This window comes from Oryx dammah, unplaced genomic scaffold, assembly GCF_014754425.2.
Source record: "Oryx dammah isolate SB20612 unplaced genomic scaffold, SCBI_Odam_1.1 HiC_scaffold_24, whole genome shotgun sequence".
NCBI lineage: Eukaryota > Metazoa > Chordata > Mammalia > Artiodactyla > Bovidae > Oryx > Oryx dammah.
Genome location: NW_024070208.1, coordinates 74,078,153 through 74,094,616, shown reverse-complemented (window position 1 = coordinate 74,094,616; position 16,464 = coordinate 74,078,153). Strand labels below are relative to the sequence as shown.

General features: G+C 44.6%; 1 protein-coding gene across 22 annotated transcripts in view; it reads left to right on the top strand.

The window, feature by feature from the left end:
• DOCK9 (dedicator of cytokinesis 9) overlaps positions 1-16,464 on the top strand; it is a 282,181-nt gene that overhangs the window by 197,399 nt on the left and 68,318 nt on the right. For 14 of the 22 annotated variants that reach the window (XM_040267395.1, XM_040267390.1, XM_040267379.1 and 11 more), the window contains exons 23-30: positions 319-408; positions 1,879-1,994; positions 2,268-2,337; positions 3,151-3,276; positions 3,836-3,907; positions 11,587-11,733; positions 11,924-12,007; positions 12,960-13,071. In XM_040267395.1, coding sequence (XP_040123329.1) covers positions 319-408; positions 1,879-1,994; positions 2,268-2,337; positions 3,151-3,276; positions 3,836-3,907; positions 11,587-11,733; positions 11,924-12,007; positions 12,960-13,071 — 817 coding nt within the window. Of the gene's footprint in view, positions 1-318; positions 409-1,878; positions 1,995-2,267; positions 2,338-3,150; positions 3,277-3,835; positions 3,908-11,586; positions 11,734-11,923; positions 12,008-12,959; positions 13,072-13,402; positions 13,445-16,464 lie in introns of all 22 variants that reach the window. The other 8 variants (XM_040267373.1, XM_040267374.1, XM_040267389.1 and 5 more) reach the window with 1 other exon arrangement.

Below are 16,464 nucleotides of genomic sequence, written 5' to 3'. Positions count from 1 at the left end.
CATGATTTTATTGGCAGAATAAAATTGTAATTGATATGTTAAATATATTTTCACTCTGTAAGTCCTTTTGTAAAGAAAGAAAGTACATATATGGTGCTCTCATGTAGTGATATAAATGGATAGTACAAGTAAGAGTTCTCATAATAAATTTTCTACTTTTGTTGGAGGCCCTTTGAAGTCTTTTCTTTTTTTAATTTTATTTTTATATGATCTTTCATAGTCGGAATAAAACACGCATTCTGCAGAAGCAAATACCTCTGTATCCACACCAGATATGCTAACAGGCTTTCATTTTCCTTTCTTCTTTTTTCTCCGCAGGATCAGCACTTACATAATTTTTTCCAGTACTGTCAGAAAACCGAATCCGGAGCCCAGGCCTTAGGAAGTGAACTCGTAAAATACCTTAAGGTATCAGATGTCTTTCTTAGTAACTCCCTTTTTTCTGTTTGGTGGTGAGTGTTGTTCCCACCCCTGGAAACCTTATAAGGCTGCTCTTCACCAGATGTTGTCACAGTGATATCGTCTCTAGGGTTTTAGATAGTGGCAAGGAGTAGACTCAGAAATGGTATGACTGCCGTCTTCATCCAGCCCCACATATACTTTTCTCAGGCTGGCCTAAAACATGTGATTCCACATAGAAAACCAGCCACTTGTAGGCTTTTTCTATGAGTGCTCACTGCACACAGAGCACAGTCACAGGAACATAAAAGACAGTGACTTCAGTCCCACCGTGAAGTAACTTCTAGTTCATTGTAGGGGACAACAACCTTGGTGAGCGTGTTCTAGGTGGGGGAAAAAAACAACAGAAATAATGCACATAAACTCCTGAGGGCAGGAGGAGAAGGGGATGACAGAGGATGAGATGGTTGGATGACATCGCCAACTCAGTGGACAGGAGCTTGAGCAAACCCTGGAAGACGGTTAAGGACAGGGAAAGCTGGTGTACTGCAGCCCATGGGGTTGCAAAGAGTCAGACATGACTGAGTGAGTGCACAACAACAGTGCACGTAACCAGCCCTGGCTTTGTGCAGGCAGGAGGCTCCTGGGGCGAGCAGGAGGGTTGGTCCAGGGGAGTCTCACCCAGAACGTGATTCTAGGGGAGCAATAGCTAAAAATGTGTTCTAGGCATTGGGACAAAACAGACGAAGCGTGAGAAGTGGAACTGGTTTGATTTAACCAAGGGAAATGGAATGGGGATTCCGAAATCCCTGCTTCAAGTCCCCTTTCAGCTACATCATAGGAGCCATGCGACTTGAAGAAGAACCTTTTATTCATTCTCCACTGCTGCTCTGACAAATTACTGCAGACTTGGTGGCTTTAGCGACTTCACTTTCACTTTCACTTTGGTGGCTTTAAACAACACAGATCTGTTTTCTTGCACTTCTTATAACTCTGAAGTCTGACATGAGTCTCACTGGGCCAAACCCAGGACGTTATTAACAGGGCTGAGTTCCTTTCTGTAAGCTCCGGGGGTTGATCTATTTCCCGCCCTTTTCCAGCTCCTAAAGGCTCCTTCATTCCTTGGCTTGTGGCCCCTTCCCACATCTCAAAGCCAGCAATGTTGCCTCTCGGAGCATTCTTCCTCACCACTCCCCTGCTCCCTCTTTGACTTCTAAGGACCCTCCTGGATAATCTAGCAGAGTCTCCCGTCTCAAGACCAGCTAATCTGACGAGCAGCCCTAATTCCCCTTTGCCATATAACATAGTCACAGGTTCTGAGGCTTCGGACACAGACATCTTTGTCCAGTAGCCTGGTTGTCACTGTCTCCGTTTGATTCAACGGGTTTCTTCCATCCGTGTTTGAAGCTGAGTGGAAATTTCTTGGAGTCGGTTTACTTCTAAAATGATAACACAAACCTTGCCATCCCATGCCCGTAGAGCCTGCACGCGATGGAAGGTCACGTGATGATCGCCTTCTTGCCCACCATCCTAAACCAGCTCTTCCGCGTCCTCACCCGAGCAACCCAGGAGGAGGTTGCGGTCAACGTGACACGGTGAGCGAGGTGGAAAGGTGGTACCCTTCTTCCCTCTCAGTCTGTCCACATCTGGAGCACAGCCATACATATCTGGGGTGCCAGTACATGTTGAACATGATATTTAAGAAACTTGTTTTGATCCCATATGTGGGGACCCCATCCAATGCCTTGTTTCCTCGTTTCCTGTGGTGCCAACAGCATCATCATTGTTCTACTACTGCTGTGATAATAATGAAATGTTTCCATTTCCACATTACTATTCATTGCTTTATTCATTCCTGTGGTGTGTAGGGTCATTATTCATGTGGTTGCCCAGTGCCATGAGGAAGGATTGGAGAGCCACTTGAGGTCATATGTTAAGGTATGTAAATTAAACTGCCCCGGTCATTCAAATCTGTGGCTCTCCAACTTTTCTTCTAAGGACCTATTTTATTTTCCTTAAATCTAGTTATTTGAAGATGTATTTGGGATAACACTTAACACCTCTGCTTTCTCTTCTATTCCTGCAGCCAGTACTTGCACCTGAGTGAGGGGGAAGTCCAAAGAGGGGCAGCCATTCATTTATTTCCTTAATTTCACCCTTTCAGCTACATTTCTTTCTTTAAGGGTTTTTTCAAATAATGTGACCCAAATGATATAGAGGTTTAAAGATGGAAGGTTAGCTCTAGCCACCATCAAATTGGACTATGTAGGAAAGCAAGAGATAACATTAGATAAATGTCAACAAGTTCATCATTTACATACAATATTCAGTGAACACAGGGGCCTTTACTGTTCTGAATAGTTACACATGTTCTGTTTAGCCTTGAATACCTCTCAGTTGTAGTTGTGTATTAGTTTATATTTAAACTAAGTTGGGGTGCTTCAAGGAATCAGTTGCTGCATGTCAGTCATGTGACATGTTGATTACCGTTTTGGGGAGGTAGAGTTCTGTCCTGGAAGACCCACCAGCTGAGTCAGATGGTTCACATGTTTTGATGGGTTCCCTGAAGACACCCTGGGCTCCCTCTTCCTGTCACATGACACCCACCCTTCCCACATTCTGTGTCCACACCTTCCTCTGCCACCCATCAGTGGTACCTGGTCCCTGATCTCCATCCTTGGGAGCCTCTCCAACTCCTCAATCCATCTTGGAGAACCAGTGCACTAAAGTATCTTTCCCCTTTCTTCAAAGTATGCATATAAGGCTGAGCCATATATTGCTTCCGAATACAAGACAGTGCACGAAGAGCTGACCAAATCCATGACCACGATTCTCAAGCCTTCTGCCGACTTCCTCACCAGCAACAAACTACTCAAGGTACGTCGGGAGGGCCAGTGTGGCTCTGCAGTGGGCAAATTGAAGAAACTTCAGACTTCATGGCCTGATCAATTTCATCCTCTTTGTGCTTTTGGAGACAGTCAGCAGCTCCTCCAAGTGGGTAACAGAGATAACTCCTCAGTAGCAACTTTGCTGTTTATGCTTGTGCTCCAAAGAGAGCCGCAAGGCATTACTACACTCAGAGTGTCACAGTCATATTCAGACCAGTGGCGGACACTGAGTTAGAGACTCTAAAGGCAAGCATCCGCAGGTGGGAGTCAGCCGAGAGGAAAGGCCTCGTGTGAGATCCGGGGCGCCCATGGCTGGCTGTGCCATGTTAGGTGTGAGCGCCAGTTTCCCAGTGGGACGGCCCTGTTTACTGCTGGGCACGTGGAAGCAGGTGCATATCTGCCGTGCCCTTCGGGTCCAACCATTCGTCAAGAGGTTCAGCTGTGTTTTCAGGTCACACTTGTTTCGTGTCAGTGACCTTACTAAGAGAGTAAATGTCTCGTCTTCTGATTTGTTGTTTTCCTTACTGGATTTTTTTTTTTTTTTTCAGTATTCGTGGTTTTTCTTTGAAGTTTTGATAAAATCCATGGCTCAGCATTTGATAGAAAACTCCAAAGTTAAGGTATGTCACTTCCTCTCAAGGTTCACCTGGCAGTTCTCGGTAGGGGGACATCTCTTTCATTGTAGCCAACACTTATTAAAGCTCTCTGGGTACCAGTCCTGGTACTGCTCTAGGGGCTTTCTGAGTAGTAAGGCATTTTAGCTATACAACAACCCCACAGGTGGAAGTGCTAGTCTCACCCTTTGTTTTATGGATGCAGAAGCTAAGACCAGAGTGCATGAGTGCCCAGGGTCATGCTATGGCACATGGAGAGAGGGGGCTTTGTGGCCAGTCTGGCTCCAGAGCCCACACTCATGGAGCACTGTGTTATTAAAAGTTCAAACAGAAGTATGTCTTTCCCTTTGACTAGTTTAGAAGTCTTCACATTTGTGGAAATAGGAGTAGCAGCTTAAGCATTCATTTAAAATGTAATTACCTGGTGTTTCTTAAATGTCTTGAACATGGTACAGTATTCTCAGGAACTTGGATGGGAAAATCTAATATGACCACACAGCCTCAGTAGCCAATAAGTGGACTTAGAGACACAACTCCATCCCCGCCGGACACCTCCTCCCTGTGGTTCCCAGATTTGTGTGACTCTCTGTGTCCCAGGCTGTCCCCTGGTCCCTGTTGGTCTCTGCCATAAGATGAACTGACTCTGGACTGACACCACCACTGGCTGTCTGAGGCTCAGTGTAGATACATATTGATAGAATTCCAATGCAGTAAACCCAGGTGGCCGTGGGCAGAATTGCTTCTGAGACTCTCTGGGTCCCAGAATTGCTGTGTGATGGGATTCTTGCTGCATCTTAGCTCCGCAGAAGCGGAGTCTCGGGGCATGTGGTTGGGCGCAGCGGGTGCTTGAGCAGGGAGCAGCCGTCTTGGAGCCCAGCAGCCCCCGCAATGAATGTGGGAAGGATAAGGGGGCCCGAGGGAGGGAGGCTTGAGCTCTGGGCCCCCTGGACCAGGGATCTGGGTGCGGAGCAAGCCTGGGGACGGGCTGGTAGACTTTTTCAGGTGGGAGGGTGTGGTTCAGAACCTAAAGCTCCAGTGCTGGAGCCTGAGGAGGTTTCCTTTTTTTTTTCCCCTTTTAAATCCAATTTTAGCACACGGAGATGCCAGATGGAGGTGGGCCCTGCCTTCCGCAGAGTAACGCACCATCTAAATCACGCCAGCACAGCCTGCCAAGGGAGAAATCTAGCAGATTGTCTCCTTGGCAGTATGCAGCTAACTAGGCACACTCACACACGTGTTCATGCACATACACACACACCCTCACCATGTTATGTTATACTGCCTTTCTGTTAAAGATGTCATCTCCTATTCAAGACAGGCTCTAGGCCAGTCTTAGTCTGCTGAGACTGCCATCACAAGGACAATACTCCGGGGGCTTGAACAACAGAAACTCATTTCTTTGTGATTCTGGAGGGGAGAGGTCTGAGAGCAAGGTGTCTGTAGGGCTCATTTCCTCTGAGGTGTCTCTCCTTGGTTTATGGCAGGGGGGCCTTCTCCCTGCTTGTCTGCATCCTAATATCCTCCTCGCATGTCTTGTAAGGTTAAGGCTCATCTTGATGACCTCATTTTATCCTAATTTCCTCTTCAAAGACCCTATCTCCAAAAACGCTCCCATTCTGAGGTGGGCTTAGGACTTCAGCATTGGGCTTCTGGGGGGTAGTCAGTGAGAGGGACACAATTCAGTTCACAACAAGGCCCTACTGGATTTTCATTATTTTTGTCTTTAAATGGGATCACTTCAGAGACTGGCGACTTGATTACATTTTTTTAAATAGCCAATTTGTTCAGAAGGTATCTGCTGAGCCCTTATTATATGTGAGGCTCAAAGGTTATGCAGTTAAACGCAGTGTGGTTCGTGCCCTCATGGAGGTCAGGTGGGAAAATGTGCAGTTAGACCACGGGAACTATGGTCAAGGAGGTGAGGAACACGTCTGAAACATTTCTGACAAGTGTATTTAAAATCAAGTATCAGGTGGCGCTAGTGGTGAAGAATCCACTTGCCAGTGCAGGAGAGGCAAGAGACATGGGTTCAATCCCTGGGTCAGGAAGATCCCCTGGAGGAGGAAATGGCAACCCACTCTGGTATTCTTGCCTGGGAAACCCCATGGACAGAGGAGCCTGGTGGGCTACAGTCCATGGAGTTGCAAAGAGTCAGACATGACTGAACACACACGGATCAGTGTCGTCTAGCCTAGAACTGTGATAGAAAGTTAATAAAGGATTGTGTGTGTTCTTTTCTCAAGATGCCAAATTAAACCACAGAATTTTGGGGTCAGTAGAGACTAGAAAGCCACCTTCTTGTGCAGCTGCCCCCTTATTTCACAGAGGTGCGTGGTGGAGGTCTAGACCCATGAAGATCTAGATCCTTGCCCAGGATCACACAGCCTCGCAAAACCAAGAATCATGCCAAAGTCAGAGTCAGCCCCTCACCAGTGTCCTGCCGTTCCCAGCCTATAGCCCAGTTCTCTAGCTCCACAGATAAATATTTAGTTTATCCTTTAGGGCTTTACACAGGCCACTCAAGTGCAGCCATGCACAACCTTTTCTGTAATTATATCCTGGTCTCAAAACAGCATTCGGAGGATTTTTAGAGGTAGTTTATTTTAAAGCATTCCAGCTTGAAAAGAAACACAGGCATCCAAAAAGAGAATGCTTAACCGTAACATAATTTACGATAAAAAGGGATTCTGAACACCTGCTCACCACTCGGGGGAGTCCGACACTGGTCACTTTTAGAGGGGCTCCCCTCCCCCGTGACTTCTGCTTCCCTGTCACCCAAGATACCACCCTTTCCCTAAATCATGCTGCCCTTCCCTGAAACCACACGTTTTTAATTTTTATAGGACTTAAAAATTGAAGTAGAGTTGCTTTACAATATTATATAAATTAAAGGTTGTAATTATGATTCATAAGTTTAAAGGTTATATTCCATCTATAGTTATCATAAAACATTGGCTGTATTCCCCTTGTTGTACCATATATCCTTGCAGCTTATTTTACACCTAATAGTTCTTGCCTTTTCTTCCCCTGGCTCTATATTGCCCCTCCCAATTCCCTTTCCCCATGGTAAGCACTAGCTAAATCACACCTTGATTGAGGAACTTCTCTTCTGCTTTTTGAAGCCTGCAGTCACTTTGCCTCAAATCTTAGGTGATGAGTTGTGTATGGTTGCATCAGCTGTTTTCATGTTTGTCTGACATCTGTAGAGTTGCATGCCCTAGTCTCCAGTCCCTGGACTCTGAATTTAGGGAACAAGGTCATATTCACCATTTCTGTACCGTTGGTGGTTTACAGAATCGTGGTCAAATCCCCTTAGAGTTTTTGCGTTTTTAGGCTGAAGATTGTCAATATACTCCAATGTGTTTATAATCCTGATCTTGACATTTTTCCTCATTGGTGAGTCGTCTTCAGTTGCTGTAAGCAGGCACACACCTGTCTCATAGGAGCACCTGGGCCATGGTTCACAGAAGAGCTAGACAGTGCTTTCAGTGTCCTTGAAGGCGCCCTTCCCAAGAAAGTCTGCCACAAACCAGCACTTGGGGTCATAGCGTGTGATGAGCCTCTGTCTTCATTTTCCACTCCCGGTGCTGGCCAGGCCGTTTCATCTGATGCACAGACACGCGGAGGGATAGACCTGCACGCTGTCGTGCCGAAGGGGGAGGCAATGCCATGTGCCCACCTCCCCATCCCCAGCCAATCAAACTGTGGCCCCTTTGCAGAGGAGAGCTGAGAATCAGAGCCTCTCTGAACGGGCATCTGAAATAGTCAATTTCCATACCACTGCAGATGGACCTGCGAAGTTTCGATTGATTACCTGTGACTGTTCCAGACTTGAGTGTTCCAGAAGTGATGTGCTTAGAATGTATAATAAGTAGTTTTGGGGGAAAAATGCAAAATAGGCCTCACTGTGATCTCCTGAGGAGTTCCCAACCCCCAGCTCCACTCTGCCTCTAAGGTCAGCGTACTTTAGGTTTTTCTTCCCTGTGGTTTAGTTTTAGCAGCTATAATTTCAGCAGACTCATTTTGAGTTTCCCTTCCTCCCACGTTGACTCAAGCAAATTGTTAGCATTCCACAGGTGCTCCTGCAAGAAGCTGGAAGCCTGGCTGGGGACAGGCCGAACCTCTTCCCTTAAGTGTCAGTTGTTTAGCTTTCAGCCATTTTCTGTCTTAATTGAGTAAGAAAAGAGCTTTCATTTGAAGAGTGAAAGAAGGGCAGTGTGGTTCCTGTTCTGAGTGGACTGCCCGGACTTCTCCTGAACGATGTGTGAAACTCTGTGCATCTGTGATGGCGGAATGGTTAACAGCCATGCTTCCATCCACGAGGGTGTGTTTCGAACAGTGTGTGCTCCAGGCAGAGCATTGAGGAGAGATGTAGGCAGAGTGGAGAGTGTGGCCTCCACCATGCAGTTGACAGAGTCCTTGGAGAAGGAGAACACGCATTTAGAGGAGAGCGTGTAAAGGTGTCTGTGTGAGCTCCAACACGAGAGGACATTCGTGTGGTGCTGGAGCTGGAGCTCCACCTGGGCCTTGGAGGCCGCCTCCCTTGTGGGAGGAGAATGAGGGTCCGGCAGAGGAAGGAGCTTGTGCCCAGGTACGGGCTCAAGCTGAGGGTAGAGGGAAGAGTGCAAACAGGATTAGCTCAGAGACAGCGATAAGACTGTGGGGAAGCTCTGCGGGCAAGCAGCGGACAGTTAATAGAGACCCTGGAGAGGAAGGGTGGTGACAAGGTGAAATTGAGTGCATTACCAGAGTTGTTGGAAAACTTTTATACCAACAAGTCTGGCTTCCCCCTGGAGTTTGAATAGTCTGTGGGCAGGCAGACCTCTCACCAGCAGCATCTGTTGGAGGCAGAGATGGTGGGGGCTGGGCCGCCACGGATGCTGCCGCAGCACTGACAGAAGATCCCGCAGCAGGACACGGTCAGGAGGTAGCGTTTCATTTGGCCAGGAAGTCCCCTGCCATCTTAGCATCCTGTCCTGAGCCAGCGCTCATATACTTACTGCCCTAGACATCAGCTTGTTAGCCTGGGTCATGTGCTTCCATCTCAGTTTATAGTGCTCTCCGTAAAATCATCTCATCACCCCAGTCTTTATCACCCTTCCATGTGCATCTTACCTCATTGCTGTGTTGCCGAATTAGGACTCTTGACAATAGCTGTTTGTCACAAGGGGGAGCTTCATCTCACCTTTCAAAGGCACTGAATTATCACCTCCTAATCACCGAGCAGTATTGTTGGTTGGGTTGGTATGTTAATTATACACCACTCTTCACCACACTTCTTTCCTTTTAATAAAAAAATCTATTACAGAAAATTTTAAAAGGAAAGGGAGTAGTTTAATGAATCTCACGCACCTCTCACCCACTTGGCTTCAACAGTTATCAACACTGCCATTCTCACTTTATGTATCCACCCCCATACTCCTCTTTTACCTAGAGTATTTTAAGAACATTTCCTCAATATTTTATCATTTCCTCTGTAAAACTACAGTGTATAATATCCAATGGGTAAAGCCTTTAAAGAATAACCATTGCATCATTATGACACTCAATAAAGTTAGCAATATTTCTTTATTATCATCTAACACCCCATCTGTATTCAGTTTCCCCCAGGTGTCTCGGAAGTGTCATTTTACAGTTGATCTGAATCGGGATCTAAACACAGTCCACACATTGCCATGGGTTGATGTGGCCCTGAAGTTCTCTTGGACCCTCACACTGTTCCTTCTCCATTTGTTTGTTTCTTAATGCAGTGTATTTGTTGAAGAAAGTAGGCCACCTGACTTGCAGAATTTCCCACACTCTAGATTTGGCCGATTGTAAGCTTGCAGTAATACATTACGTGATTCTCTGTACCCTCTCTGTACCCTCTGTTTCTTGTGTAGTGATATCTAGAGGCTAAACTCCTTTCAGGTTTGATTTTCCTATGTGGCAAGGATACACCTTAGTTGGTACTCCTGTATCTTACATATCAGGAGGTATAGGACGCCCAGTTGTTATCCCACTTTTAGTTGTGATAGTATTGACTCATAGGTCCATGCGGTCTACCTCATCCCTCCATTATAGAATTTTCCATCCACTTTTCATGGCTTAAGCAGCTGTTAACTCAGCGCCATTTGGTAGGCTTTTCTTGGGAGACCTTGTTTTTTAGGAGTGGTTGGCTTTGGAGCTGGCAGTCATGCTTAGTGGTTAGAGTTGGCCATGCCTGAGTTCCTGATAACTAATGGTTGATGGAGGCTGACACCTCAGGATCTAGAGTTGCTGGTTTGCCAGAATGGAACAAAATCCTTTTGGAATTTCAGATTTTACTGTTCTGTTTTTGAAAGTAGATAAACTTCCAATTCTTATGACTTGATCCTTCCCTCACTGGATTCTTCAGTTTATGTACATTTACAAAGATTGTCTTGTTATTGGTGTGAGAACTGAGATTATTGTAAAGCTGGAGTTCCAAAATTTCATTATAGTTTCTGGTATTTAAAGCATAAAATAATGCATGCTCTCATACCAAAATACCTAGGCTCCAGTTCTAGTTTTACAAAATACTCTTTGTTTGCTGTTAAGATACTGGTTTGGCTACTCCAAAATAGGCCAAAATAATAGTGGCTTTGATAAGACAATAGGTTCATTTCTCTCTTTTAGAAAGTTATGAGCCATAGACAGCTCAAGCAGCAGGAAGGTTGTCCTGCAAGGTCATTTGGGGACTAATGTTCCTATCCAATTATCCAGCCCAGGTAGCATCCTTGTCTGCATGGTTGAGAAGCTGGCTCACCACCACCCCACATTCCAGGCAGTGGCAAAGAGGAGGATTTGGAAGGCAACATAACTTCCTCTTATAGCCCATTGGCCAGAATGAGTCACATGACCGTTATCTTGCCACAAGTTACGCTGGGAAATGTAGCCTCTAGCTGGGAGGCCATGTGTCCCTGTCAAACCCTGGCGTTCTGCCACTAAAAGGGAGAAGGGAAGGAAGGATATTAAAGGTCAGTTAGTATTCTTTATTGAATCTTTTCAAGCTTCAGTTTCATCTCATCTGTAACATAGGGATGGAAACACCTCCTGCTGTGGGGTTAGAATCATATACATGCATGGACCATCCAGTACGTCCCGCTTCCCTTTCCGGGTCCTCAGTAAATTGTTCCACTTACGGAGCAGGAGAAGGGTGGGAGAGGGGGCAGTACAGCCTCACAGAGCAGAAAGCACACAGGCCTTGAACTCACTGTATAAATAGATCCAGGTTGAGTCTCTGTTATTGTTAGCTGTGTGGACTGAAGACACATTTACCTGACCTCTCGGATTCTCAATAAAATGAGAAATGTTTAAGAATTTAATGAAAAGGTTATATAAAAATATCTAGTACAGTGCCCAGTATGTAGAAGACACATGGTAAGTAGAAGCTAATCACTAAGTGATGTATATGTAATTTCTTAGGTATACATGAAAATTATTATTATGTAAAGTTAAAGAGGACTCCTCCTGAGCAGTTTCAACTAGTGACATACAGTCACCATTCTGTGTGTGTTCAGTTTGAATACTTGAGGCTTAACCCTAAGCCAGTGCTTTCTAAAGCAGTCTCTGCATTTTACTTTGGCTGATTTGAATGCCTGTACCTTTCAGAGATGAGATTTCTCTTCCCCCCAAAACAGTTCAACTTAAAAAAATAATCAGTGTTTGCTCTAAACCCTTTTCAGCTGTTGCGAAACCAGAGATTCCCTGCCTCCTATCATCACGCGGTGGAAACTGTTGTGACTATGCTAATGCCTCACATCACACAGAAGTTCCGAGATAACCCGGATGCGTCCAAGAACGCCAACCACAGCCTGGCTGTGTTCATCAAGGTGGGGGGCCTCCAGCGGGGAGGGTGTGCACCGGGGGCCAAATGTGCTCTTTCTAGCAGTGACTCGTACACAGTAGGTGCTCAGTGAATATGTTTATGCCAGAGGATAAACTTATTCACAGTAAACAGATTTGAACCCAACTTTCCATGACAGCCTGAATACTTACCCTTGTGGGTTGTTTCCTCCACAGAGATGTTTCACCTTCATGGACAGAGGCTTTGTCTTCAAGCAGATCAACAACTACATCAGCTGTTTTGCTCCTGGAGATCCTAAGGTAGTGTGTGTGCCTGCATGTGTGTGTGTGTTGTACACTTCTTTTTGTCTGTCGGAGTGAATCCAGATACCCACCTATTTCTCTGGGTTCACATCAGAATTTTCTTTCAGTCCCAGAGGCATTACTCACTGCCCTCCCTTGGAGATACTGACTATTAATAACTAGTACTCACAGTAGTATGTGAGATGTTTTGTGTGTGTGTGTGTGTGTGTGTGTGTGTGTGTGTGTAGTTAGTCACCAGGTTATGTCCACCTGTTTATGACCCCTATGGACTATAGCCCACCAGGCTCCTCTGTCCATGGGATTTCCCAGGCAAGAATACTGGAGTGAGTTGCCATTTTCTTCTCCAGGGGATCTTCCCCACCCGGGGATCAATCCCACATCTCCTGCACTGGCAGGCTGGTTCTTTACCACCGAGCCACCAGGGAAGCCTGTGTGAGATATTAGACACACAGTAATTCCAAATGCAACATAAACATGCATGTTGGTTTTTCTCATAAATACCTGAAATGACTTCTCAGCTGCAAAACTGAAAGTATTCTTGTTACAAATCATAGTTTATTTAACAAGGTAACAGAAGGAACCACACAGCCTTTCTTCGCTAGAATTTTCTGTTTCTTCCCTTATGTGTCTATTTTAAAGGTCTGCCATTCTCATTTTTTTCTTGCTTTGAATCTGGTCTGTAATTATAAGCTGCCTGAAATCCTTTATTGAAGTCGGAAGAGCATAAATAATAAATGCCCTAAAAGTCAATGGAGAACATTATTTAGCAAAATGTGTTCCCCATTTTCAAATAAATCCCTGAAGCCATGCTGAAATCTGTAAGGTACCCTAGAGCATGTAGCCCTGAGACAGGGAAGAAGCCACAGGCAGAGTGTCATTCCTCAGGGGTTTCTTAGGAGGCTATGCAGAGTATCCATAACTTATGACTATAACCATTTTTTTCCTGCAGACCCTCTTTGAATACAAATTCGAATTTCTCCGTGTGGTGTGCAATCATGAACATTATATTCCTTTGAATTTACCAATGCCATTTGGAAAAGGCAGGATTCAAAGATATCAAGGTAATCTATCTTTAACTATATTAATCCTAGTCTTTTCAAAAAGAGAGCCATTCATTTTAAATAAGAGAATTGGTTCACACATGACATTAAGAATATCTGATATTTTTCATTGGTGAATTCATTTTTTTTCTCGTTTCCATTTTTTAAAAAAATTGATAAAATGCTTCATAGGAACTTAACTTTTTTTTTAGCAAACTTACCAGACTATTGATCATGCCAGTGTGACTCTTTTTTTCATTGAACAATTCCATTGCTTAAACAATAGAAATCCTTTTTATTTACTGTAGTTTATTTTTATTTGTTTCACTTTTCCTTTTTTCTTACAAATTAGCTTTTCTTTCACCAACTGTGGAGTCAAATGACACTCCTGTAGGTAGGTGTGGGGTGTGACGCTTGCTTTCTTGCATCTTCCTCCTTTAAAAGAAAAAGAATGCAAGTGATTGCTGAAATGCTTACGTGTGCTATGCATTTAGGCATTTCCCATGTACTTGGATCAATTTTAAAATTCACGATAAGCCAGTGAATTTGTTCTCACTGTAGCTAACACATTACCGTAACATCCCCGGGAGGCGTCTTGTTTTTTGCTCCTGGGATCACTAGGTCCTCTAGGAGGTTTCTTTAAGAAGTAAAGCAAACAAACAAAAAACCCTGCTTCACTTCTAAAGTGTATTCTCCCACTGTTTTCCTAGTCCTTGTTTATAGCAGTAGCAGTAACCTTTGTCACACGCAACACGGCTTTTCACATGCTTTCTATGTTTGCATGTTGAGTCTTTATTAACTGTTCTGTATCCTTTCTGAGTTTGAAGAGAATTAAGCTCACGGAGATTTCTTTGTCTTCAATGAGTAAGTCAAGTGAATCCACCTAGTCTCTCGGGTCTATCACAGTGCAGTATTTAGCACCTTGCATGTGCTCAGGGTTATTTATGCTGCAGGAGAGAAAAAGTGGAAGGATGCCATGAAACTATTTGTTGTTGCCTCGTCACTCAGTCGTGTCCAACTCTTTGCAACCCCATGGACTGTAGCCCGTGAGGCTCCTTAGTCCATGGGATTCTCCAGGCAAGAATACTGGAGTGGGTTTCCATTTCCTTCTCCATCAAATTATTGATGACACCTAAATCAAGTGACCCTGAAATTCAGGGAGAAATACACAAAGGCATTCATTCAGAGACATAAATATCTTAAATGCCCCAAAGAGGCTCAAACTGCCTATAAAGAGCAAGATAGGGACCATGGCCTGACATTGGTTATCATGCATTCAGCAAATATTTGCCCAGCACCAACTCTGCCTTGGGATACAGTTGTGGACAACAAGGATGAAGTCCCTGGCTGTCAGAGTGATGCGTGCTATGGAGAGGAAAAGTGAGGGAACGGGATAGGAAGTGGGTGACATTGAGATCAGGTGGCCAGGAAGAGCCTCACTGAGAAGGTGACTTTGGGGTAATAATTGGAAAAGGTGCAGGGTTGAGCATTCTGGGCCATTCAGAATCCCCCGCCCAACCCTGCCCCACCACCTGTCTCCCCCTGAGCTGTTCCCCACACGCCAGACACACCTGCTGGTCCCAGCTCCTCACTCCTGACGCTTCTCAGCCTCACACAGCACCTCGCTGAGGTCCTCATGTTCCTTCCAGCCAGTCACTCGGCCAGTCACTGGATCTGGGCGTGGCCAGGCCCTTGCCTCTCCCAGCGCCCCACCCTGCATCCTTAGCCCACCAGCAGTTACTGGCCCAACTGTCCTTGGGGACCATGACTGTCTTTTCCTCTCACCTGTCAGGGTGCTCAGGACAGCTCTTTCTGCCCAGTGGTTGGGCAGTGAACCTGTTCTAATCTTCCCCACTGGCCCAGTTGTTTATTCCCGCAGAACAGAGTAAGGAGAGCCTTCACATACCCCGAGACTTGCACAAACTCTTGTAGACTATCAAGGAATTTGGAGCTAGAAGGACAGGTGGCTTCGGTATGAATTTTCATAACTGCAGCAGTAGGAATAAGGTTTTGGTTTTTTTTTTTTAGCATTCTCCTTCCTCTCACCCTTCTCACCTGCTCTTCCACCTTCCTCTCTGCGCACACACATATTCACATGCACACACACATGTGTACAGTTAAACCCATAAATAGTTTTCTTCTAAGGGACTCATGTGAATTCAGGCTATGAACTGCCTTTTCAATAATATGTGCTTAAAACTCGTAAACAGTGGACACGAGTGTTCTGGAAAGTCCTGGAAAGGGTTCCTAGGAATTGAGTGAGAATCTAAATAGGGTTAGAAACAACTGTCCAGCATGAGATTAAAACCAAAGTAGAGGCCCATTGACTTTCCTCTAACAATAGATGCGGTATAAGAATTTAAATCCAAGCCACAGCTTACTGGAAAAGTGTTATTTCAGCTTTAGAGTGTGGTCTTTAGCTACTTGTTTCTACCTTCCCTCAGTAGAGTTCACATTTGGTTGCATCTCTTTTCTAGAAGAGCTTCCAGTCTTGTCTCTTAGCTTGCCAATGACTTAGCAGTTTGATTTGGTGCTTTGTCCATTTTAGTTCTAGTTTATATTAGTTTTCCATTTGCTTTTTGAGGTACAGAAGTTTTAAGAGTATATTTGAGAAAATTCTATATTAAATAAGGTCTTCAGTGATAGCAAAATAAGTAGGTTATATGCTAACTTGGTCATTTTAAACACATTGGGTGGAGTATATGGGCATTAATGACCAGGAAATAGATAAATGAACCCATGTAGTGAAGAACATTTTAATAGGCCATGCATGTTTATTCTTTAGTTATGTGTTTGTTGTGCACAAATTACTCCTCTATAATGTTGTCAATTACTACAATATTCAAATTTCATATCAGTAACAAAATTACATTTGTAATATAATGTGCTGTTCTATATTCTATTGGTCCTAAAACTATTCACTGATTTAATAATTATGTAGGATGTAATACTTTCTTTTTTTTTAATTTTTATTTTTACTTTATTTTACTTTACAATACTGTATTGGTTTTGCCATACATTGACATGAATCCACCATGGGTGTACATGCGTTCCCAAACATAAACCCCCCTCCCACATCCCTCCCCATAACATCTCTAGATGTAATACTTTCTATAATCAAAATCCAGTGCATTTATTTGGTGGTGGTGGCTTGGTCACTAAGTCATGTCCAACTCTCTTGCGATTCCTGTGGACTGTAGCCCACCAGGCTCCCTGACCATAGGATTTCCCAGGCAAGAACACTGGAGTCAGTAGAAATTTCCTCCTGCAGGGGATCTTCCCAACCCAGGGATCGAACCTGGGTCTCCTGCCTTGCAGGCAGTCTCCTGCATTGTGGATTGATTTAATTGTATTTAAACTCTGTTTTCATTTTGGAGTGTAGAGCAGTGTTTTAGGTTATCAGCCTTTGGGAGC